General features: G+C 40.6%; 1 protein-coding gene across 6 annotated transcripts in view; it reads left to right on the top strand.

The window, feature by feature from the left end:
• Patj (PATJ crumbs cell polarity complex component) overlaps positions 1-24469 on the top strand; it is a 304043-nt gene that overhangs the window by 31366 nt on the left and 248208 nt on the right. For all 6 annotated transcript variants that reach the window (XM_048351444.1, XM_048351442.1, XM_048351445.1 and 3 more), the window contains 7 exons: positions 5423-5641; positions 8087-8189; positions 11166-11257; positions 13954-14095; positions 16184-16327; positions 20491-20567; positions 23260-23316. In XM_048351444.1, coding sequence (XP_048207401.1) covers positions 5423-5641; positions 8087-8189; positions 11166-11257; positions 13954-14095; positions 16184-16327; positions 20491-20567; positions 23260-23316 — 834 coding nt within the window. The remainder of the gene's footprint in view (positions 1-5422; positions 5642-8086; positions 8190-11165; positions 11258-13953; positions 14096-16183; positions 16328-20490; positions 20568-23259; positions 23317-24469) is intronic.

Consider the following 24469-nt stretch of genomic DNA (forward strand, 5'->3'; position numbering starts at 1 on the left):
AACTTTATGGCTATAAAACAGTGATTGCAAAACAGTGTTATTACAATGAAAAAGTATAAAAAGACCAGCATCAGAAAAGGGGCATGAGCTGATGTCTGAGGGAAAGCAGGCTGATTTCCAAGAGTGCTCTCCCACCAGAGATACATAGGAACGCTTAAATCTCCCAGCAATCCTGTTGACAGCTCTCTTTCCTTCCTTCCTTCCTTCCTTCCTTCCTTCCTTCCTTCCTTCCTTCCTTCCTTCCTTCCTTCCTTCCTTCCTTCCTTCCTTCCTTCCCTCCCTCCCTCCCTCCCTCCCTCCCTCCTGCCCTCCTTTCTTTTTTTATGCTGGTACTGGGGCTTGAATTTAGAGGCTTGTGCTCTCACTTAGGAATTTTTGCTCAAGGCTGGCACTCTATCACTTGAGCCATATCTCCACTTTTGGCTCTTTGCTGGTTAAATAGGATAAAAGTCTCAAGGACTTTGCTGCTCAGACTGGCTTCCAACTTGAATCCTCAGCTCTTGCCTAGATTACAAGAATGAGCTACTGGTGCCTAGCAAAATTGGATGTCTTCTTTGTAGCTCAGCCCTTAATTCTGATATTTGCAAATACTTTTTTTTTTTTGCTAGTCCTGGGGCTTGAACTCAGGGTCTGAGTGCTGTCCCTGGCTTCTTTTTGCTCAAGGCAAGGCTAGCACTCTACCACTTGAGCCACGGTGCCACTTCTGGCTTTTTCTATATATGTGATGCTGAGGAATGGAACCCAGGGCTTCATGTATACAAGGCAAGCACTCTACCACTAGGCCATATTCCCAGCCCTTGCAAATACTTGTTAATTGAAATTATCATCTACAACACCATATCTGAAGATTAAAAATGCAAATTATTTTAGTCAAAAGCTGTTAACTGATTAGTTTTTCTTTTTAACTATGTAAATTGTACTGTCAGTGTTTTCTATGGAACAGTGTGGTATCTTATTTTACTGTTTATTTTTCTGTCTTCTACATTATTTGACAGTATGCATCTTTTTTCATCTTGAAAAACTATAGGTTCATAAACTTGATATTTGAATATTTGATTAGCATTCTATATTCTTGAATATAGGAATAGGGATCTCTGGGACCTCTTCCCCCCCCATCTCCCAGGGGGGAATGCCTGAACCTCGATTTTATGGAAGAAACTCTGCCCTACCCCTCATACCGGCAGAAGGAGTAAGGCGTGTCCTTACTGGACAGCTGTAAGCTGAAGTGGGATGCCGAAATCCCTTCCTTGGCCCCCCATAATGTGTCAGGAACCGCAGGACAAAGATAACGGGGAGACGGCTGGATGGTTGAATGAGTCTCAAAGAATTTAATTGGGAGGGGGGTTTAATATAGCTGTAATGGCGGGAAAGGGAAGGACTTGGGCCATTGGCTAAGCCGGGCTGCCCATCAGGTGATGTCATGAAACTTCCTTTATGGGCTGGACAACCCTATCATGGTGGCACGCATGTGTTCGCCCCCCAGGGGCGAGGGGCTTCTTTTCTGGTTGAGGCCGGAAGGTGGGAGGGACTCGCTGTTACACTGTCCCAGGGCAGCGTCTGCTGCCCTTCCCCCACCAAGGCCAAAACTGAGTCTCCAACAGACTTCCATTGATTTATGGCTTTTGTTAAAGAACATTAAAGAACAGGCTCATGCTTGTTAATCCTAGCTACTCAGGAGGCTGAGATTCAAGGATTACAGTTTAAAGCTATCCCAGGGAGGAAAGTCTGTGAGACTCATCTCCAATTAAACAACAGAAGGCCAGAAATAGAGCTGGTAGAGGGTCAGCCTTGAGCAAAGAAAAGCTCAGGGCCAAGGCCCTGAGTTCAAGTTACACACACACACACACACACACACACACACACACACACGTAACTTTATGTTTTTCATTTTATTTGCTCAGTAGACAGTTTGTAGCATGAGAACGTCAATTTGAAAATATCAATAAAATCCGGCCTTCAGGGCCACTGCAGTAGACAAGGCAGCTGTCATTTTGGTGTCTTTCCTATCAGTCTGATGAATGACTATTTTTGCACTTATAAACTCCCTAGAACACCTGTTCCCCCTCACCCCCTAAGAAGAAAATGTTTGACTTTCAGTGACAGGTGCAAATTATCTATATCATTTTAAATTGAGTTGAGGTAAAATAGGAAAAAAAATAGTGCCTAAAAGGTGACTAAATATATACTTTGTGCTGAGATGTATTTTGGCCAAGCCAATTATGAAAGCATTTATTAGACCTTCTTTATTCTTTGGTCGGACCATAGTTCTGTTCAGGACAAGTTGGTCTCAGAAGGCAGCTTGGCCCTTATTCTTTATCAGGACCACTGACTTTCTCTTGTTTAGATAGTTGTTTTGACTCCAGATTTGTTGCATGAGATGTAAAATTATCATTAAAGTGGAGATCCAGCAATTTTGCTTTGTTGTTGTTGCTGGTACTAGAGCTTGAACTCAGGATCAGGATGCTGTCCCTGAGCATTATGGCTCTAGGTTAGCTCCACTTCTAGCTTTTTGGTGGCTGGTAGGAGATAAGAGTCTCATGGACTTTCCTTCCTGGCTGCTTTGATGTGCAATCCTCAGAGCCCCCTGAGTAGCTAGGGTTACAGGTGTGAGTGAGCCATTGGCACATAGCTGGTTCTGCTGGTTTTTTAAACGTTGCTCTTTTAAAGTTACTCTTTCAATGACATGTTGAATGAAAGTGAATGGTAACTTGTAAGGTACTCTGCAGCTATGTTGACATTTTGATCTTTCCTATACCATGATAAAGAATGTTGAAGAGAACTCAAATTTTCTAGTACACTTAGAAAAAGTGCATACAGAACTGATAAATTATGTCTTGACTTTCCTGTATATGAAATACACATACACATAAACATCTGTGCACATTGATTGTTGTTGGTGGTGGTGGTTATAGGGCTTGAACTCAAGGCCTGAGCACTGCCCCTGAGCTTTTTGTTCAGGTTAGCACTCTGCTACTTTGAGCCACAGCTTCACTTCTGGTTTTCTGGTGCTTAGAGAAAAGAGTCTCGGGGCTGGGGATATGGCCTAGTGGCAAGAGTGCTTGCCTCGTATACATGAGGCCCTGGGTTCGATTCCCCAGCACCACATATACAGAAAACGGCCAGAAGTGGCACTGTGGCTCAAGTGGCAGAGTGCTAGCCTTGAGCAAAAAGAAGCCAGGGACAGTGCTCAGGCCCTGAGTCCAAGCCCCAGGACTGGCCAAAAAAAAAAAAAAAAAGAGAAAAGAGTCTCATGGACTTTTCTGCCTGGATTGGCATAGAAACACAGTCCTCAGATCTCAGCTTCCTGAGTAGCTAGAGTTATAGGTCTGAGCCACCAGTGCTTGGCCCATACACACTTAAATAGTAACAATTACAACAGTAGCCACCAGTATACTTATTACCTAGCTTAGGAAACAGCACTAAATACCCTTGCACTAAACTCATCCAGAATCAGGACTAAATGACTTATATGCTAATGACTACCAAATTTAAATGCATAGATTGGATTTCTCCCCTGTACTCCAGCCCTGTAGTGACCCAGCTGTATTCCTGAAAACTTACTTGCATGTAGGCATTCTACACTGCATAGGCATTCTAGACTACACATCCCAAAGCTCAAGCCCTGATTCCCCTTCTCACTCACCTGCTCCTCTGTAATCTTGTTTATTTCAGGTCATGACAACTTAGCCTTCCTAGTTGTTCACACTAACTCTTGAGGGGCTGGGACTGTGGCTTAGTGGTAGAGTACTTGCCTGGTACGCATGGTGCCTTGGTTGGGTTCAATTCCTCAATATCATTAAAACAGAAAAAAAAACAGAAGTGGCACTATGGCTCAAGTGGTAGAGTACTATTAACCTTGAGCAAAAGAAGCTCAGGGATAGTTCCCAGGCCCTGGGTTCAAGCCCCAGGACTGACAAATACGCAAACAAACCCTAAATCTTGGGATTTCAATCTTTCCCTCATCCAATAAAGAAGCTATCAGCAGACCCTGTTGACAGTTCATTAATATTCATCAAGACAGGCCTTTGGTGGCTCACACCTATAATCCTAGCTACTCAGGAGGCTGAGATCTAGGATTGTGGTTTGAAGCCAGCCCAGGCAGGAAAGTTTATGAGTCCCTTATCTCCAGTTAACCAACAAAAACAGGAAGTGGCACTGTGGCTCAAGTGGTAGAGCACCAGCCTTGAGTGAAAAGGCAAAGGGAGAGTGCTCAGGCCCTGAGTTCAGTAGCAGCAGCAACAACAACAACAACAAAACAGAATTGCTGGATCTCGATTTTAATGATCATTTTACATCTCATGCAACAAACCTGAAATCAGAACAGCTACCCAACCAAGACAAAGTTAGTGGTCCTGACAAAGAATAAGGACCAAGCTTCCTCTGTGAGACCAGCTGGTCCTGAATAGAGCTATGGTCTGACAAAGGAATAAAGAAGGTGTAATAAGTAACTGACCTCTGTTATTTTACTCATGTGTTGAGTACTGTCTGACAGGCTGCTTAGCTTACTGTCCTGAGGGTTCCTTAGCTTTTCACTGGAAGCTTCTATTCTGATCTTCCTTTTGTAGAGTTGAAGTAAACCCCACTTTTGAGGCAGTAGCCATTTTGTTGACTGTTTAAACTATGAGTAACCCAGGCTACCAATTATCCTGGCTAGCAGAACAAGCTTATTAGGGTCCAGCCGTTCAGGAAATTCCCTACTTAACTCTAACCGCCTGGGAATGCTTAACTCTAACCACCCCAGAATGCCTCTAGCCCTGAGCCAATTAGATTTGTACTTGTATCCTAATCTTGCTTGAACACCTGATTGCTGTAACTTTGTGGTTTTTTGCCTTTATAAGCCCTGTGATATTTCAGCTCGGGGCCTTCCTCCTAACTTCTGCTGCGTCAGAGTGTAGGACGAGGCCCAAGCTGCAGCCCGCCTGAATAAAGCCTTGCTTTTGCATTTCGGAACATCTGGCTCTTGGTGGTCTTCTTGGTGGTCGTCTCGCGACTTGGGCATAACACTTTCTTGAAGGCCAGGCTTTTGGACCCGTTTCTTGTATGCTTCACCATTGTACTCAGGGTATCATGAATTGATACCCTCAACCAAATACTCATTTTATAATTCTGATTACTTTTCCCATTTTGAACTTTCTGTCTTTTGTGTTCTACAAGGAATGCCTTTATTCTCCTCCCAATTTAATAATTCACAAACATTATAATTTTGTTCAATATTTTAGGTGGCTTCAAAATTTCTAAAGTTATTGTGTCAGAATTGGAAGTTTGTACCTGACTTTATGTAACTGTGATCTCTTTGTATATCTCCTTTATAATAACAATGAAAATAATTTTTAAAAAAGAATTGGAAGTTGGGTGAATTGCTGTTAACTAGTGAAGTGAACTCATTAATTTTTCTGAATAATTTGTTTTTCTTGAATTGAAGGATGGAAGACTACAGACAGGGGACCACATCTTGAAGATCGGAGGCACAGATGTGCAGGGAATGAGCAGTGAGCAAGTGGCCCAGGTGCTACGGAACTGTGGGAATTCAGTCAGGATGCTTGTGGCTAGAAACCCAGCCGGTCAAATTTTGGTAACACCTCCTACACCTACAGCCTTACCTGTTGCCCAGCCTGCTGCAGCCAACAGAAGCCTGGTCTCTGTGAGTACCCTGCCATTCTTTCCAGAAATCAGTGTGGTACAAAAGAAGAAATCATTTTAACTGGAAGCACTACATTGGTATCAACAGTACCTTAATGCTTCCCAGGGAAGACAAGACCAAAATTAAGACACTAGAGTATTAATCACTTCCCTAGCTCCCCTTTCCCTTTTCCTTCCCTTTCCTTTTCCCCTTCCCTGCCCTCTTTCCTCCTTCTCTTCCCCCTTCACCTCTTTTTTTTTTTTTTTTTTTTTTGGCCAGTCCTGGGGCTTGGACTCAGGGCCTGAGCACTGTCCCTGGCTTCTTTTTGCTCAAGGTTAGCACTCTGCCACTTGAGCCACAGCGCCACTTCTGGCCATTTTCTGTATATGTGGTGCTGGGGAATTGAACCCAGGGCCTCATGTATATGAGGCAGGCACTCTTGCCACTAGGCCATATCCCCAGCCCTTCCCCTCTTTTTTTTCTTTCCTTTCCTACTCTCTCTTTTTTAAGAGTTCCTTTTTCAAAAAAATTATTTATTTATTTTTGCCAGTCCTGGGCCTTGAACTCAGGGCCTGAGTACTGTCCCTGGCTTCTCTTTGCTCAAGGCTAGCACTCTGCCACTTGAGCCACAGTGCCACTTCTGGCCATTTTCTATATATGTGGTGCTGGGGAATTGAACCCAGGGCTTCATGTATACGAGGCAAGCACTCTTGCCACTAGGCCATATTCCCAGCCCCTCCTTCTCTCTCTTTCTCCCACTTTCCCCCCTCCCCCCTTCCCCACCCCCAAGTTATTGAACCTTGTCTGTCTCATTTGTTTGTGACAGGAGATACCATGTGAGGGGTGGAGGGAAAAGTGTGCAGACTGATCAATATATAAGATTTCTTATATATGAAACTAGTCTGAGCGGGTGGGACTGCAGCTATAAGCTGGCAACACAATTTGTAACCAAACTGGTTATAAACCACTTTCTTCCCCTTTGATGCTGTAGCTGTGTGATGAGTGGGAACTTGACTCAATTATTTATTTTCTAACATTAATGATTGAAAGAGAAAATGTTATGGGTTTAGATATCTTAATACCGTTATGGAAATATATTTAGCAGACAAATAGGAAAAGTACGTTTTAGGGTCAGTTTTTTTTGTTTTGTTTTGCTGGCCCTGGGGTTTGAACTCTAGGCCTGAGTGCTGTCTCTGAGATTCTTTTCCTCAAGGTTACCTCTCCACCACTTGATCCCCAGCATTACTTCTGATTTTTTTTTCTGGAGATGAATCTCATGGACTTTGTTCCCCGGGCTGGCTTCAAACCATGATCCTCAGATCTCAGCGTCCTGAGTAGCTAAGATTACAGGTGTGAACCACTGGCACCCAGCTTAGGATCAGTATTTTTAATATTACTTCCATAGATAGCCTCTTCTTTTTTAACTAAATTTTCTTTATGCCTGTGCCATTTTTTTCCAGACATAAATATAGCCTGCGATTTTTCTTTTCTTTCCTTTTTTTTTTGGTTGGTTGTGGGGCTTGAACTCTGTGTCCCTGAGCTCTTCAGCTCAAGGCTAGTGCTCTACCACTTGAGCCACAGCTCCACTAGCCTGCAATTTTTCTAATCAGCTATATTAATTTCCTGGTGTTACTAGAAATTTAGTAGCTTAAAACAATATCCTCTTCTGGTTGTAATTCTGTAGGTCTGAATTCAAGGAAGGCTTGCTGGGCTTTTAGTTTAAATTCTTCTAAGACTGAAATCAAAGTGCAGGCCTGCCCCTGGCTCTTATCCATAGCCTGTAACCATCCATATCTAAGCTCATTCACATTGTTGGCAGAGCACATATTTCAGAGCTGTGGACAAGATCCCTTTTTCTTTGCTGGCTCGCAGCCAGAGCATCTTTCAGTTCCTTAAGATGCCATTGCCAGCAAGGTGCCAGTGGCTCTTGCCTGTAATCCTAGCTACTCAGGTTACTGGAATGTGAGGATAATGGTATGAAGCCAGCCCACGTGGAAAAGTCCATGAGACTTTTATCTCTTATTAACCATCCAAAAGCTGGACATAGAGCTGTAGCTTGAGTGGTAGAGCACCACCTTTGAGTGAAAAAGCTAGGAGAAAGTGCCCAGGGCCTGAGTTCAAGTCCCAATGCTCTCTCTCTCTCTCTCTCTTTCACACACAGACACATACACAGAGACTCCACTGTCTACATGATCCCTTCCAATTTCAAATCACACTCTAGTCCTTATGTTTCCATTTTTTTCCACTTCCCTTCCTGGTTTTAAAGGCACCTGTGATTAGATTAGATTTACCTGAATACTCTTTCTCTTGTCACATAAGTAGCTCTAGGGAAGTCATGGAAAGTCATGGAAAGCATCATAAAATTTTATTCTCAGGGAAGAAACTTGGCAATTCTTGCATGGATTGACTCAGGATGCATGGTTATGTAACTAAACATATGTAGTTAAGTTTGTTCTCTCCTTTCAGGACAATTCTGCTCTTTTTGAAACTTACAATGTTGAACTCATTAAAAAAGATGGACAGAGTCTTGGAATTCGAATTGTTGGCTATGTTGGAACATCTCATACAGGTAAATGGGTAAATGAATCATTTCTTTTTATATTTGGAAATCATTATAATGGATATTAAGATTCTAGACAGTAAAATTAAGGACTTGGCAGATTTTAACTTAGACCTTCAACAATAAAACCATGACTCTATAATAGCATTAAGTTACTTTTCAGTGATTAGAGAATCTCATTTTTCTCTCACTAGTTTAATAGCTGGCTTGATAGTTATTAACAAGAGAATTTAATTGTCCAATTCAGTATATAGCTTTTGGATTATGCCTCTTTTTTTCAAAAGTACATATATTCTGATTATAATAACTATTAACATGTTATATGATGCAGTATTGTGCATGTGATGGAGTAAATTGATTAGTGCATATGAAGCATATTAGTGCTATGAATGGTTAGTATTACTATTGTGTTTAATCATGAAAAAAGACAAAACAAATATTAGAATAATTTTCCTTTTCATAAAGGGAACATATTGTAATATTAAATACATGGTTCATGTATCTCTGAGTAAAATTTCCTAAGCACTTACCTAAAAGGTTGGCTTTGTTAACTTTCACTGTAAGAGTTTTTCTTTTATTAGAAGAGAATTATTAGGACATGTCCAAGTAAACCTTTTTACAAATATTTGCTGGTTACATCAAAATTCAGTTATGAAATGTTTTGATTTAGTGGAAAATGTAGCAAGCATAGAGTGTTAATTTCTTCAAAAAAACTGTTATTTTGCATAGTTAGAGCAGGTGGAAAGATTAAGAGAGCTAATGTATTCAAGTCCTGAGTGAAATTCATGTCAGACCACCGCATGCTATTTTAGCCTAATGAAATATCTTCTTTTCATGCCTTCAAATTCTTCTAAGTGCCACCTTTTTTTAGATTCTGAATTTAAATAAGTTCCAGAAGAGCTAAGTACAGATTTTAGAATAATGTGGTCAAAAAAAAAACCCACAAAAAACAAACAGCATACTGAGTAGTTGTCACTGTACTAAGTATGGTTAAAGTGCTCATAGCTTAGTTCATAAACTTATGGCTTTGTTCCTAAATAATAGAGAATGAAGTGTTAGGGCTGGGAATATGGCCTAGTGGCAAGAGTGCTTGCCTCCTACACATGAAGCTCTCGGTTCGATTCCCCAGCACCACATATATGAAAAACGGCCAGAAGGGGCGCTGTGGCTCAGGTGGCAGAGTGCTAGCCTTGAGCGGGAAGAAGCCAGGGACCGTGCTCAGGCCCTGAGTTCAAGGCCCAGGACTGGCAAAAAAAAAAAAAAGAGAATGAAGTGGTGTTAGGAATGTTAATAATTTTGTTATCGAGTAAGGATGCATTTTATTTCTTTGGCCTCAAAATTCAACCTGTGATTTTAATTCAGCCTAAAAATTTTTCAGTGTTCTACTTACTGGCTTGACACTCTACCACTTGAGCCACACCTCTACTTCCAGCTTTTTGTGCCAGTCTTGGTGCTTGAACTCAGGACCTGGGTGCTGTCCTTGAGCATTTTTGCTTAAGGCTAGCACTCTACCATTTGAGCCACAGCTCTGCTTCTGGCTTTGAGTAGTTTATTGGAAATAAGTGCCTCACCGACTTTCTTGCCCAGGCTGGCTTCAAACTACTTTCCTCAGATCTCAGCCTCTTAAGTAGCTAGGATTATAGGCGTGAGCCACTGGTGCCAGGCAGTTGCTGCGGCTGCTTCCCTCTTCCTCCTCCACTTCCTCCTCAAAAAATAAATTTGATTTTTACATTATGAGGCATCTCCAATGGGATTTTATGACATGATGACATGTATGTATTGTTATGCGGGCACTAGGAACATGCAGATATATATTTTTTCCTAAGAGTTTATTTGAAATGAATACATATATAAATATTAGACCACCCAAATCTGTTATTTTTAATTTTCCAGTTTCCCTTCTGGACCTGTCCCATAGGAATGTAGGCTTTTTATAGTGTCATAATTTTTAATAGCCATTGTTTATATTTAAATGTTTTATAATAATTATTTCATATACTTTCTAAAAACATGGTCTTAAGAAAACAAAAACAAGAATAGGCCAAGTATATGAAATAATTATTCCTGTGAGTTTTTAGAAAGAAATTGTTTATTTTTTGGTGCCTTCACTGGGGCTTGAACTCAAGCCCTTTTATTCTTTGCATTCTTTTTTTTTTTTTTTTTTTTGGCCAGTCCTGGGCCTTGAACTGAGGGCCTGAGCACTGTCCCTGGCTTCTTTTTGCTCAAGGCTAGCACTCTGCTACTTGAGCCACAGCGCCACTTCTGGCCGTTTTCTGTATATGTGGTGCTGGGGAATCGAACCCAGGGCCTCATATATACAAGGCAAGCACTCTTGCCACTAGGCCATATCCCTAGCCCAAGCCCTTTTATTCTTGTTCAGCTTTCTTTCTTTCCTCAAGGCTGGGGCTCTACCATGTGGGTCACAGCTCCACTTTTGTTTTTTTGGTGGTTTAATCAGAGACTAAAGTCTCATGGACTTTCCTTCCCTAGTTGGCTTTGAACTATAATCCTTAGATCTCACCCTCCTAAGTAGCTAGGATTATAGGCATGAACCACTGTTACTTGTCTTGTTATGTTCATTTTTTCCCCTGTGTTTGTGTAGTCCACGTACCCACTGACTGAACTACTCAACAGGAAGATCCATTAGGAGATTCTTGTTTCTCCTATGTAGGGTGGGGGAAGGGAGAACCCACCCTCAACTGTGAGGAATGGAGGTGGGCCCTTCTGGGCTCTCTTGAAGACAGAGAGTACATTTCATCAGTTTCCTTTACAAATTGCTTTTCAAGAACAGTAGTCATCCGTCAAGTCATTTCAAATTCAGGTCATTCACAATGGTGACAGTTTGAAGGAATCCATCAATTCCTCTGCTTGTGTTCAAAATAGTATTTATTAAGCCTCCAGTCAGCCTCTTCAGCTAATTAACCTCTCGATATGAATTTTGCAATCAAGGCCTAATTAGAGCTTTCTTCCTTTCTGCACCTTTAGGGGAAGCTTCAGGGATTTATGTGAAAAGTATCATACCGGGCAGTGCTGCATATTACAATGGCCAGATCCAAGTGAATGACAAAATAGTTGCTGTAAGTAATTGCACTCTTAGATTTCCATTGAGCTGGGAAAAAACAAAAGTTGATCTTTATGTCATAGCAAAAGACGGGGGCGGGGGGAGGGGTTAGCATAGGTTCATAAGGTTCTGAAAATATTCTTTCCTCAGTTAACATAAAATCGTATTTGGTTGGCCATTAATGGCCTAAAGTCTAACTTTTTTTTCTGTGAGTGAAGAAATAGTTCACTAACCATATTAAGATGGAAAAAGCAATATATTACATAGAGGTAAATAAGTGTATTTGAAAGGTGTTCTGTTCTACTAGTAACTTATTTTCCATGCTGAGTGCTCTGGCTCACGCCTGTAATCCTAGCTACTCAGGAGGCTGAGATCTGAGGATTTTGCTTTAAAGACAGCCTGGGAAGAATAGTTGGTAAGACTGATTTCAAATTGACCAGCAAAAAAAACAAACACAAGTGGAAGTATGGCTCAAATGGTAGGTAGAGTGCCAGGATTTAAGAGGTAATGTTAAGGCCCTGAGTTCAAGCCCTAGAACCAATACGTGCGTGCGTGTGCGTGTGTGTGCATGCGTCTCTGTGTCTATGTGTGCGTGTGCGTGTGTGTGCATGCGTGTATGTGTGCATGCACATGTAGATATATAGCTATTTTTTTTCAAGTCTCTTTTTGCTTTTATTTTTTTTTTGGCCAGTCCTGGGCCTTGGACTCAGGGCCTGAGCACTGTCCCTGGCTTCTTCCCGCTCAAGGCTAGCACTCTGCCACTTGAGCCACAGCGCCGCTTCTGGCCGTTTTCTGTATATGTGGTGCTGGGGAATCGAACCTAGGGCCTCGTGTATCCGAGGCAGGCACTCTTGCCACTAGGCTATATCCCCAGCCCCTCTTTTTGCTTTTTATACTTGCCTGTTTCATGTACAACTAAGTGACCACTGATCAGTTCTTTTCATTTTGTTTGTATTGGGGCATTGCTCTCTTTCTTAGTTTTTTTTTTCCTGCAAGGCTGGTGCTCTACTGCTTGCCACTTTTTGCTGGTTAATTTGAGAAAAGAATCTCTTGAATTTTGTCTGCTTGGGCTGACTTGGAACCTGAATCCATAGATCTAGGATTAGTAGCTAGGATTATGGGCATGAGTCACTGGTACCCTCCTGCTCACTAATTTTTTCTTTTCCCCATCTCTTTGTGAAAGTAGTTTTTCTACTTCAATAATTTTAAACTTTTTTTTTTTGGCCAGTCCTGGGCCTTGGACTCAGGGCCTAAGCACTGTCCCTGGCTTCTTTTTGCTTAAGGCTAGCACTCTGCCACTTGAGCCACAGCGCCCCTTCTGGCCGTTTTCTATATATGTGGTGGCGGGGAATCGAACCCAGGGCTTCATGTATACAAGGCAAGTTGCACTCTTGCCACTAGGCCATATCCCCAGCCCCTCTACTTCAATAATTTTAAGTACACCTAAAATTGAAGTATTTTATCTCTATGAAAATATAACTTTTACTACTTAAAATTTCTTTCCATGGGGCTGGGAATATGGCCTAGTGGCAAGAATGCTTGCCTCGTATACATGAAGCCCTGGGTTCAATTCCCCAGCACCACATATATAGAAAATGGCCAGAAGTGGCTCTATGGCTCAAGTGGTAGAGTGCTAGCCTTGAGCAAAGAGAAGCCAGGGACAGTGCTCAGGCCCTGAGTTCAAGCCCCAGGACTGGCAAAAAGAAAGAAAGAAAAGATTTCTTTCCCTTATTAGTGGAAAAAATGTTTATCTACCTACTTGCAGAATCCATACATTTATATACATATACAAGATTTATATAAAGACACATGGTTTGAATCTTTGTCCTTCACATCCATCTAAGGTAGCACCTTTCATTACTTGGCTTTTAGATGGATGGGCATAGGAAAAGTCTTTTGGTGGGGCAGGTCTGGAGGCCATCCATAGCATGCGTGCTTTGAGAAAATACTTACAAGGAGTGCTAAAATGATGATGTGATTAATTTGTGGAAGATTACAAGAGAAGGCTGTTGTTCCTGATATGAAATTGGACTTGACTTAGATTATGAACCTCTTTCTTGCACTACAGAAATCTAATGGAGGGAGATAGGTATGTATCTTTGGAAAATATCTTATAATACCACAGAGAGATAAAATATTAAGAAATCTCTTCAGTTCTAATAATAAGGCTCCTTATTAATATATATTGAGGTATAACAGTTGACCATGTTTCATGGATTTTTTTTTTCTGATGCCAGTCCTGGGGTTGAAATTTTGTGCTCAATACTAGCGCTTTACCATTTGAGCCACATCTCCCCTTCTGGCTTTTTGGTAGTTAATTGGAAATGGACTTTCCTGCCTGGGCTGGCTTTGAACAAATGCTGATCTTCAAATCTCAGCCTCCTGAGTAGCTTGGGTTACAGGCATGAACCACTGGTGCCAAGTTTTTTTTTTTATGACATTTTGAATTTTGAGTAGCATCAGAGAAGAAAATGCTTTCCCTTTCTCAGGCTGTTAGACTCAGACTGTGTTATTTGGGAGTACAAGTTTGGACTGCTCTTCTAGTTTATGGTCATGCTTTACTACTAATTTTGCAGCCTGACATAGAAATGCTTTATAAGGTTATAAATTATTTATAAATTATTTTGGTGATAAAATGAATTTTTTTCACCATTGCCAGAAAAATGGGGGTAGTTAGCTTGATACCTTTGATGAATCAGTGTGTTATTCTAGGTGGATGGTGTGAATATTCAAGGATTCGCCAATCAGGATGTGGTGGAAGTATTACGGAATGCAGGGCAGGTGGTACACCTGACCCTCCTGCGCAGGAAACCATCTCCATCTGCGTCTCCCTCTGGATGGCCTTCTAACACAGGTGATTAATGCCATCACCCCTCTCCCCTCCAAAGGGCCAGAGTGTACAAGAGAACAGTGAAGATATGCTGTGTAAATTTGAGTGAGAAAAAATAGTTCATCCAGTGTTACATGGCAGTGGAGAAATTTGTCAGCATTTTTTTTTTTTGCCAGTCCTGGGCCTTGGACTCAGGGCCTAAGCACTGTCCCTGGCTTCTTTTTGCTCAAGGCTAGCACTCTGCCACTTGAGCCGCAGTGCCACTTCTGGCCATTTTCTGTATATGTGGTGCTGGGGAATCGAACCGAGGGCTTCATGTATATGAGACAAGCGCTCTTGCCACTAGGCCATATCCCCAGCCCCGTCAGCATGTTTTTGCTTACAATAATGTGATAGGGTATGTACTCTTGACAAAGCTCTAACAGCTACTTAATGAAGATAGAAATTACTTTTTCAAAAATCTCCTAAATGTCATTTGTTACACACACATAGACACACACACACACTTTCACAAATGGACCAGCACAAAAACCATTTCCCAGTTACTGAGAAATGTTTTATATTTTATCTTTCCACTCCTTACTAATTAATGCCTTTCCCGCTTAAAACCTCATAAAACAGAGGCCTGAATACACACATTTCATGTGTTGTGTTTATCACCCCCCCTTGGTTTTGTGTGTGTGTATGTGTGTGTGTGTGTGTGCATGCATGTGCATGCATGTGCATGTGTGCGTGCAAGGGCTTGAACTCAGGGATCTGGGCACTGTCCCTTTGCTTTTTCACTCAAGGCTGTCACTTCACCACTTGAGCTATAGCTCCACTTCTGGCTTTTTTCTAGTTTATTGGAGATAAGACCTCATGGACTTTCTAGGCTAGCTTCAACCATGATCCTCAGATTTCAGTCTCCGGAGTAGCTAGGGTTACAAGTATGAGCCACCAGTGCCTGGTTTCTTAATCTAGAAGAATCCCCCATCTCTGCTTCTATGGCATAGAATTTTTTTTTTTTTTGCCACTCCTGGGGCTTGAACTCGGGGCCTGAGCACTGTCCCTGGCTTCCTTTTGCTCAAGGCTAGCACTCTACCATTTCTGTCTTTTTCTGTTTATGTGGTGCTGAGGAATCGAACCCAGGGCTTTATGCATACTAGGTAAGCACTCTACTGCTAAGCCACATTTCCAACCCGTGTCATAGATTTTGGAAGGTACTAGTCCATTTTTTCAATGGACTGTGCCAATTTTGATGGATTCTTTTTGGCATTATTTAACTTCCTTTTTAAGCTGTTGTTTCTTCTGAGTTAGAAGCTAAAATTAAAGTGAGATTCTCGTTGAAAAGTATCATAGGGTTTGGGAATGGCTCAAGTGGTAGAGCGTTTGCCTAGTAAGTACAAGGCCCTGAGCTCAAATTGCAGTACTGCCAAAGAAAGAAGAATAAAGACTATAAGCAATATATGTTATATATATTATATGTTATATATTATATATAATATATGTCATATATTATATATATAATATATATTAATGAATAACTGTAAGTTGATTTTTCACTTTTTCTTACATTTAAGAGATCTATAGATAAGGACTGGCTGAAACTTGGGGAAAGGCTGGTCACTTTATTTAGCTCACCTGAGCTACGGAGGGCTCTCTCTTCCCATAGGAGAGTTTTAGTCACCTCACTCCATTTTATAAGGTTACCTAGGTAGACTTGTTCATTGTACACATCATGGTATTGTGCTAGAGAGTTTAGTTGGTACCACAACAGCTAGAGCATAAAACTTTGGCAGTTGTTTCTCTTTTCTGAAGGCATATTAAAAAGCATCTACTCTTCTTTGTTATAGACTTGACCTTGCTTTTCTTTTCCATTGATTTGTTACCCCCTTTCTCTCTTTTTTTTTTCAAACACTGTTGACAAGTTTCTTTTTGGAAGTGGCTGGTTCCCCAAGGGGCATTTTAGATCAAACAAATTGTACGGGTAAGTTACCTGAGCTGCTTACAATGAAATTGTGCAAAGGAAAGCAAGAGTGACAAATGAAAATGAACTTAATTGGAGTGGATAACTACACCACTTAAATATGATCATCAGCTCTCAGTGGTTGAAGTTAGCCATTCTTATTTTAGGCACTATGATGGAGCCATCCAAAACACCAGTCCTCTGTCTACCTGATGCTGTGGACACAGAAACGAATCTGGATGAAGATGAGGACACTGGAGAAAACGTGTATAATCCTAAAAAGGACAACATACAAGCCTTAGACAAACAGGGTAGGTCTAAAGTATTCACTTTGTTTACTATTTCTTCTCTTTATAGTTATATAATGTGAGTAATAGTGGAGATATCTTGGAGATTTACAATGGGGTTTTCTTAATGATAAGATCATGATCTTGGGGCTGGCAAAAACAAACAAACAAACAAAAAAGATCATGATCGTTTTTTTGTGTTTTTTTTTTGCCAGTCTGGGCCTTGGACTCAGGGCCTGAGCACTGTCCCTGGCTTCTTTTTGCTCAAGGCTAGCACTCTGCCGCTTGAGCCACAGCGCCACTTCTGGCCATTTTCTATATATGTGGTGCTGGGGAATCGAACCCTGGGCTTCATGTATACGAGGCAAGCACTCTTGCCACTAGGCCATATTCCCAGCCTGATCATGATCTTTTGGCAGTAGGATACCAAGCATATCTTGTTTCATCTTTTTGTCTTGAATTATATTTGAATGCATACTCATTAGTTTATAGTATTCTCTTTTCCTTTGCCTCTCCCCTCCCACTCTCTCTCCTTCCTTCCCCTCCTCCTTCCTTCCTCTTCTCTCTCTCTCCATCCCCCTGCCCCTCTTTCTCCCTCTTTTCTTTTTTGTACCAATACTGGGACTTCAACTCAGGACCTTGTGCTCTCACTTGGCCTTTTTGCTTAAGGCTGATTCTCTATCACTTGAACCACAGCTTCACTGCTGGCTTTTTGCAGGTTAATTGGAGGTAAGAGTCTTATGGACTTTTCTGCCCTTTATGGCTTTGAACCAGGATCCTCAGATCTTGCTTCTTGAGTAGCTAGGATTATAGGTGTGAGCTAGCAGTACTCAACACTATCTTATTTCTTGTTCTCAGCATTTCTGGTTACTGCATATCTCAGTTTGTACATTATTATTGATATACCTGTCTCTGCAGATTACAGCTATCTTGATCCATCTAGCAGTGTTTCCTTTTCATCATAAAAATTAATAATGTATACATTTTTATATGTTGTATTGCTTTAATTTGTTTTATTATCCGTAAGTAGTTGTACAGAGGACTTTCAATTCAACATGAGAGATTATGGGTATAATACTTCTTAATCAATGTCACCCCTACCCTTTCCCCCTTCTCTCCCAATCCCCACTTGTCCTCTCAGTTAACCTGGTTCCATTTTCATATTAAATATGATGCCTGTATTTGCCCACCCTCTCTTCATTCATATTTGTTCTTTTTATTGCTTTGTGATTTTGTCCTTTTGCCATGTACTTTGGTAGTTCACCAGTTATTATAGACTCCATTCTGGAAGCATGTTGAGCCACAACCCCACCTCTTTTCTCCAGAGGAGCTAGGAAGCTCTGCCTAGTGAAAGTCCTGGAAGGCTCAACACTATCCACACCTCAGCTTTGGCTTTGTCCTTCTCAGGAAAGAATAGTCTGAGGAAGGCAGGCATTAAGGTCACATTCAATTTAGAAACCTATGTTGTTGTGCTTTTTGATCCAAATATATAACAATTAGTCTTTACTGTTTTAATATAGTTGAGCCCAGAGGACTTTTAGTGAACTATCAGGTGAAAATCAAACACATTTTGAAATTAGAAATAGTTGTAGAACTTTTTTTGGGTGGAAGTAGGGGGGTACTAGTTGAACTTGGGACTTTGTACTTGCTAGGCAGGTGCTCTATCACTTGAGCATGCTTCCAGCCTTTTTTGCTTTAGGTATTTTCTGATAGGGCCTTGTGTTTCTGATGAGCCCGCCTAGACCATCATACTTTCTGTATAGACATTTCCCCATACCCAGCCACTGGATGGGATTGAGTCTCATTAACATTTTTTTGTTCATGCTGGCCTTGAACCACAATCTTCCTAATATTTTCCTGCCAAGTTACTGAAATAACAGGTCTGAATCATTCATCTGGCCTTGTTGTTTTTGAGGCAGAGTCACTGAATAGCATAGGCTGGGCTGAAACTCTTGATCCTCCTGCCTTGGGCTCCCTAGCAATCTGTACTTTCTGGATGAACTTACCTACTTTTTTTTTTTTTTTTTTTTTGCCAGTCCTGAGGCTTGAACTCAGAGCTTAGGAACTGCCCCAGAGCTTCTTTTTGCTCAGCCCAAGCTTACCTACATTTTAAAGTTAATGTAGGGCTGGGGATGTGGCTTAGTGGTAGGGTGCTTGCCGTGCTTGCATGAAGCCCTGGGGTCGATTTCTCAGAACCACATACATAGAAAAAGCCGGAAGTGGCACTGTGGCTCAAGTGGTAGAGTGCTAGCCTTGAGCAAAGAAAGCCAGGGACAGTGCTCAGGGCCTGAGTCCCAAGCCCCAGAACTGACTAAATAAATAAAGTTCATGTATATGTATAATTTCAGTTTGAGAGTTCCACTGAGGTCTTCTAACAGCTATGAAGTTAGCTCTCTCTTTTGCCTGTGGAATAATTGCTTAAGATAGTCATGCTATTGTTCTGTTTGATCATTGGTGCAGCCTAAGATTTACTGAGCTGTTGAAAGTAAAATTAATCTTTCTTCTGGCTCTCAGGCCTTTGTGCTTTAAAACACATGACCGCATTTCCATTGCATAAGTGAAAGGTAAAAATATAGTCAAAAGAATTGCTGGTGAAATGTCAACATTATTTCATATGTGTATATGAGCTGTCATCTGACTGCCATGTTTTTAATCATAGAATTCAGCCAATTCATTGCGGATTTTGTTCAGATTCATCTACCAGATAAGACATTGCTGTCTGGAAGAAATTTAACCGGCAAGATGTTGAAACTTTTAATTAACGAGTTTAAGAACTCTTAGAATTTCTTAAAGAAATATTAACCGGCAAAGGTACAAATGTGCAGAGCTCAGATGAATTTGATATTTTATTTTTAATAGGTTCTCTGGTTAAGTACTCTCTATGTGTACTCTAGCATGTCTGTTAATAGAGTTAGTTCCTGGATATTCCTTTGTAAATGTCATAACTTAAGTTCTTCAGTGTTCATTAGTCTTAGTCTCTGATTTCTGCAGTTTGCTGTTTAACTTAATGATTTGTATTGTGTAATTAAACACCATAGGCACCTGCAATGAGCTATCTGTTGAAGACTGAAAGAGCTGATACTGCACATTCCATTTGACTTTAGGCAGATGGTTGTGTCCATTGTGATAAGTGTTCTGTGATTTGTCCAGTCTTAGGACAAAAATGAGAGAGTTTAACTTAGAGAAAAGATGGACATTTTTTATCCTTTGCTATTCATGTGGATATAAGGTGAAATTACAGTTTTAGTACTGTGACCTTTTATCTACTAGGCATTTTTCAGACTACGGACTCCTTTGAGTTCCTGGATGATCATATAGAGAAAGAAAAGACCTTTAAAATCTGTATTAGCTCTTTGGAATGATCTTAACATATGCAATGAAGGCAGTAGTACATCAAGAACATTGTAAAAGTCAGACTCCAGAAGTTTGTGTCTGTTATCCTAGCTACTTAGTAGTCTGAGATGTGGAGGATCAAAGTGTAAAGCCAGCCTGAGAACAAAAGTCTGTGAGACTCTTATCTCCAATTAATGATCAAAAAAGAGTGTTGGAGACATAGCTCAAGTGATAAAACACTAGCCTAGCAAACAGGCTGAACAGGTTATGAGACTCTGAGTTCAAATCTTAGTACTACCAAAAAAAGTAAAAAGGTACAAATATGGTAATAACCTAGTAGCAATGTAAGACTACTGTAAAAACAGTTTCTATTCTATGAAAGCTCTTTGAGCGGTGAATCAAACCACATAAGCTCATGTGTCTGCCTGATTGCCTCTGACACTGTGCCTTGGGCATCATGAAGATACCTTGATAAGTTTCTACCTCTCTACCTGGTGAATGGATTGCTGCTACTTTCAAGCAGTTTTAACACTTAAATCATCCTGATCCAGTTGTGTGTGTGTGTGTGTGTGTGTGTGTGTGTGTGTGTGTGTGTCCATTGTCGGATATCTGTGTCTAAACTATGTCTTTTCAAATTTCACCTAACATTTCTTCTTCCATTTGAAATTCTCCTTTTGTCATAGCCTGTCCTTCCATTTTACATTAGACTTTGAAGTCACTTTTGGTTTCCATTCTCTGGTAGGCTTGTCAATGGATTTTCTTTTATGTCCACTTTCTTTCTTTACTGTGCTGTTATTAAACAATTAAGTTGTTTGGCTCACAGTAGCTTCATTTTTTTTTCTTTTAATATCCAGAAAGAGTCCCATGCCCTCTAGAAAATGAGCTAAAATCCAGATGGGAGAACCTACTGGGCCCTGATTATGAAGTAATGGTATGTTTGAATTTTCTAATTACAAAACATTCACTTCTCATTTCACATCAAGCTCCTAATACTACCATTGGAAGAAATGGGTGAGTGGGTGACTCAAAGACTAGCCAGGCTTCCTTTCTCTTCCTTCTGCCTTTCTTTCCTATTGGATCAATCAATTGATTTTTTTTAAAGCATTTTAAGTCGTAAGAACAATTAAGGACTGCACATAAGCTTCAGCTACAATTAACAGATACTCAGTTCATGTTGAAACCATTTAAGTTGACAATAGGCAGGAAAGTACTAGGAGAGAGCTTGACTTTAAATTTACAACCTGTATCTACTGCTTAAAATTGCTGGCATTTTTTAATGATCGCTTTTATGATTTGTTTGTTTTATTGCACCCTGAAAGGGATGTGGAAATTAGTACTATGTTTCACAAAGAACCTTACAGTTTTATGAGAAAAATGAAGGAATGATTAGCAAATGTATTTAGATCAACAGGAAGTAATTTAGGTGGAATGTAATTGTATAATACCTTTGGTCCATTAGATTTCCTTTCACCTGTGATTAGATTCATCTAGAAGGGACTTTCCATTTCCTTTACTGAATCCACTCAAAGACAGAAAGTTCCATTAGAAAGCTTATAACCATGTTCATCCAATGCGGTAATAATTAACTATTCTTCTAAATTTCGAATGGGATTTACATTTTCTTACATATATTTATCATTGACAATAGATTCTTTTTCTGTGTTTGGTTTTCAGTGTCTAGCCACTGTCTATTGTTGGATAATATCTAGTGATGTTAAGATGAGTCATGATGGTGCAAATTGTGCTTGCCTGTTCATTCTTAGAACTGCGGCTTCTCTGCTTCACAGATTTAGAATGCTATTTGTTGTTAGGCTGTCATCTAGCAAAAGGCCTTCCTCCTGTCTCAGTGGTTTGTTGCTCTCAGAAATGAAGATTGTTCGGATTTACTGATGGTCTGTTTTGTCATGGGCTTATTGTTTAGCTTCTATCCTCTGCATAAACCACCTTTTCAAATCTTAATTGTCTCATGGTAAGGTCATAGTAAGGAGACTAGAGAAAGAAGACAGAATCCTAGCTACTCAGGAGGCTGAGATCTGAGGATCGAAGTTCAAAGCCAGCCTAGACATGAAAGTCTTAACTCCAATTAACTGTTGACAAGCTAGAAGTGGAGCTGTGGCTCAAGTGTAGAATGTGCTCTCCCCACCCCACCCCCATTTGAAGTTGGAACTTTATTTTTTGTGTGTCAGAATTGGGGCTTTGAAAACTCAGGACCCGGGGACTCTCCCTCAAGGCTAGCACTCTACCACTTGAGCAACACATCTATTTTCAGTTTTTTGGTGGTTTAATTGGAGATAAGAGTCTTCTGGACTTTTCTGCCCAGACTGGCTTCAAACTGTGATCCTTGTATCTTGGCCTCCTGAATAGCTAGACTACAGGCATGAGCCACTGGTACCCAGCTGAATTTAGAACTTTGAAGTTGGAACTTCAATGTGATAGCTTATTTATTCAAAATATAGCTTGTTCTGAGAGATGAAAGACAAAAGGGAGAAGCCAGGCCAGATGGATGAGTGAATAAATGCAAGTACTCCGCTATCATTTCACTTTCTTCCAGGTTCTACTTACTTAAAGTACTTCAGAAGCTTTAGTTGGATCATTGTTAAACTGATCCTCTCCCTCCAGATGGACCATATTTTATTAACAACTTACAGATGCAAATCACTAGTACAATACTGTTGCTCGCAAGGAATTCACTTCTGTGGATGTCCACCATTGAAACTCCAAATAATAGTTGTAGGCCAGTATCAAAAGATTTGAATATTCCCCCCAGATTCCCACAAAGGGCTCGATCTGTCTGTCTGTACCTCTGCCAGCTATCTCTCTTGGGAAGTTTTCTTGTTGTAGAAAAGCAAATGCTCTAGTGTCTTCAGGCTTACCTGTCTTTAGTAACTCTGAAAATTTTAAGGCCTAATTTTGAAAGTAGAAATGTCCACACATTTGGTTTTGTCAAGAATCCATTTTATTAATGGATTCAGTATAATAGAAGATTATATTAACACTTTAGGGGTCGTAGATTTTCAGAAACAATACTGTCAGTCATCCATGTCTACTGATGCCATATTTGTGGGTTCTGCATTTTTGGATTCATCCAATTGTGTGGATGACAAAAACTTGAAAAAAAATTGTATCTGTACTAAACATATTTTTCTGTACATGTCCTTATTTTCTAAGCAGTACAGTATGATAGCTATTTACAAAGTATTTACCCTGAATTAGGTATTAATCTGCACATGATATATAGGAGAATATGAGCACATTATATGCATATAACATGTTTTATTAAGGTAAGGAGCACCTGGATTTTGGTTCTGGAACCAACCTCCTCCCCAGTATAAGGGATGGATATATATGTGCATATATATGTGCACATGTATACATATGTGTATATATCTATATATAGATATTTGTTTGTCTTTAACTTTTAAACAATTTATAAGTAAAGATGGATGGTGGAGAACAACAAAGAACCTACTCTGAAATGTTGTGTTATATCTTTACAGATTTCAGAAATGTAGAAAAGATTTCCCCATGGTTATGAATATATGGGTTTTATAGGTGTTTTCAGAAAATTCAGGAGAACATAGTTTTGCTTTTACAAATATGGCCATCTTTCTTTGTCAATTCAGGTTGCCACTTTGGACACACAGATCGCTGATGATGCCGAGTTACAGAAGTATTCAAAGGTAAGCACTAGGTTCTAAACGGTTACTCAGTTTCCTTTGTTCGGAAGCATCAAGTGAGAGCTGTGACTGGAAGCGCGTGCGCGCGCGCGCGCGTGTGTGTGTGTGTGTGTGTGTGTGTGTGTGTCTGTGTGTGTCTGTGTGTGTCTGTGTCTGTGTCTTGAACCCCAGGCCAGAGTGTTAGCTTTTTCTTTCAAGTCCAGCACCCTACTACTTGAGTTACCCCTCCACTTCCAACTTTTCCTGGTTCATTGGAGATAGGAGTCGCCTGGTCTTTCTTGCTAAGTCTGGCTTTGAGCCACTATCCTCAGATCCTAGCCTCATGGGCAGCTAGGATTGCAGGCATGAACAACTGGTGCCTGACAAGAATTATGTTAGCTTTTCTTTGGGCGCTCATCCCTGTAATCATAGCTATTCAGGAGGCTGAGATCTGAGGATCATAGTTCAAAGCAAGCTCGGGAAGGAAATTCTGTGAGTATTGACTCCACTGAACAACTAGAAAGAGGAGCTATGGCTCAAGTGGTTGAACATTAGCTTTGAGAAATTAAAATAAAGCTTAGGGACAGTGCCTAGGCCCTAAATTCAAACCTTCAGACTGGCATCAGAAAAAAAAGTTAACATTTCACACATTCTAGGAAGTCTTCTGAAAAATATATGCTTAAAATCAAAACTGTTAGGACTAGGAATAAAGACTATAAAACCCTCAGGTCCACATGTTCAAAGATAGAAAAAATGGTCTGTGTTGAAACAAAGTGTTTTTCTTGCCTTTAAAACAGTTTTTGGTAAGCTTTGTTTCTGATGCAAATTTGGGAAGGTAATTTCTTTTTTTTTTTTTTTTTTGCCAATCCTGGGGCTTGAACTCAGGGGCTGAGCACTGTCCCTGGCTTCCTTTTGCTTAAGGTTAACATTCTACCACTTGAGCCACAGCACCACTTCCAGCCTTTTCTATTTATGTGGTGCTGAGGAATCGAACCCAGGACTTCATGAATGCTAGGCAAGCACTCTACCGCTAAGCCACATTCCCAGCGCCTATGTGCACATTTTTTGTTTATTTGTTTTGTTTTTACTGCCAGTCCTGGGGCGTGGACTCAGGGCCTGAGCACTGTCCCTGGCTTCTTTTTGCTCAATGCTAGCACTCTACCACTTGAGCCACAGT

This window comes from Perognathus longimembris, chromosome 7 (assembly GCF_023159225.1).
Source record: "Perognathus longimembris pacificus isolate PPM17 chromosome 7, ASM2315922v1, whole genome shotgun sequence".
Taxonomy (NCBI): domain Eukaryota; kingdom Metazoa; phylum Chordata; class Mammalia; order Rodentia; family Heteromyidae; genus Perognathus; species Perognathus longimembris.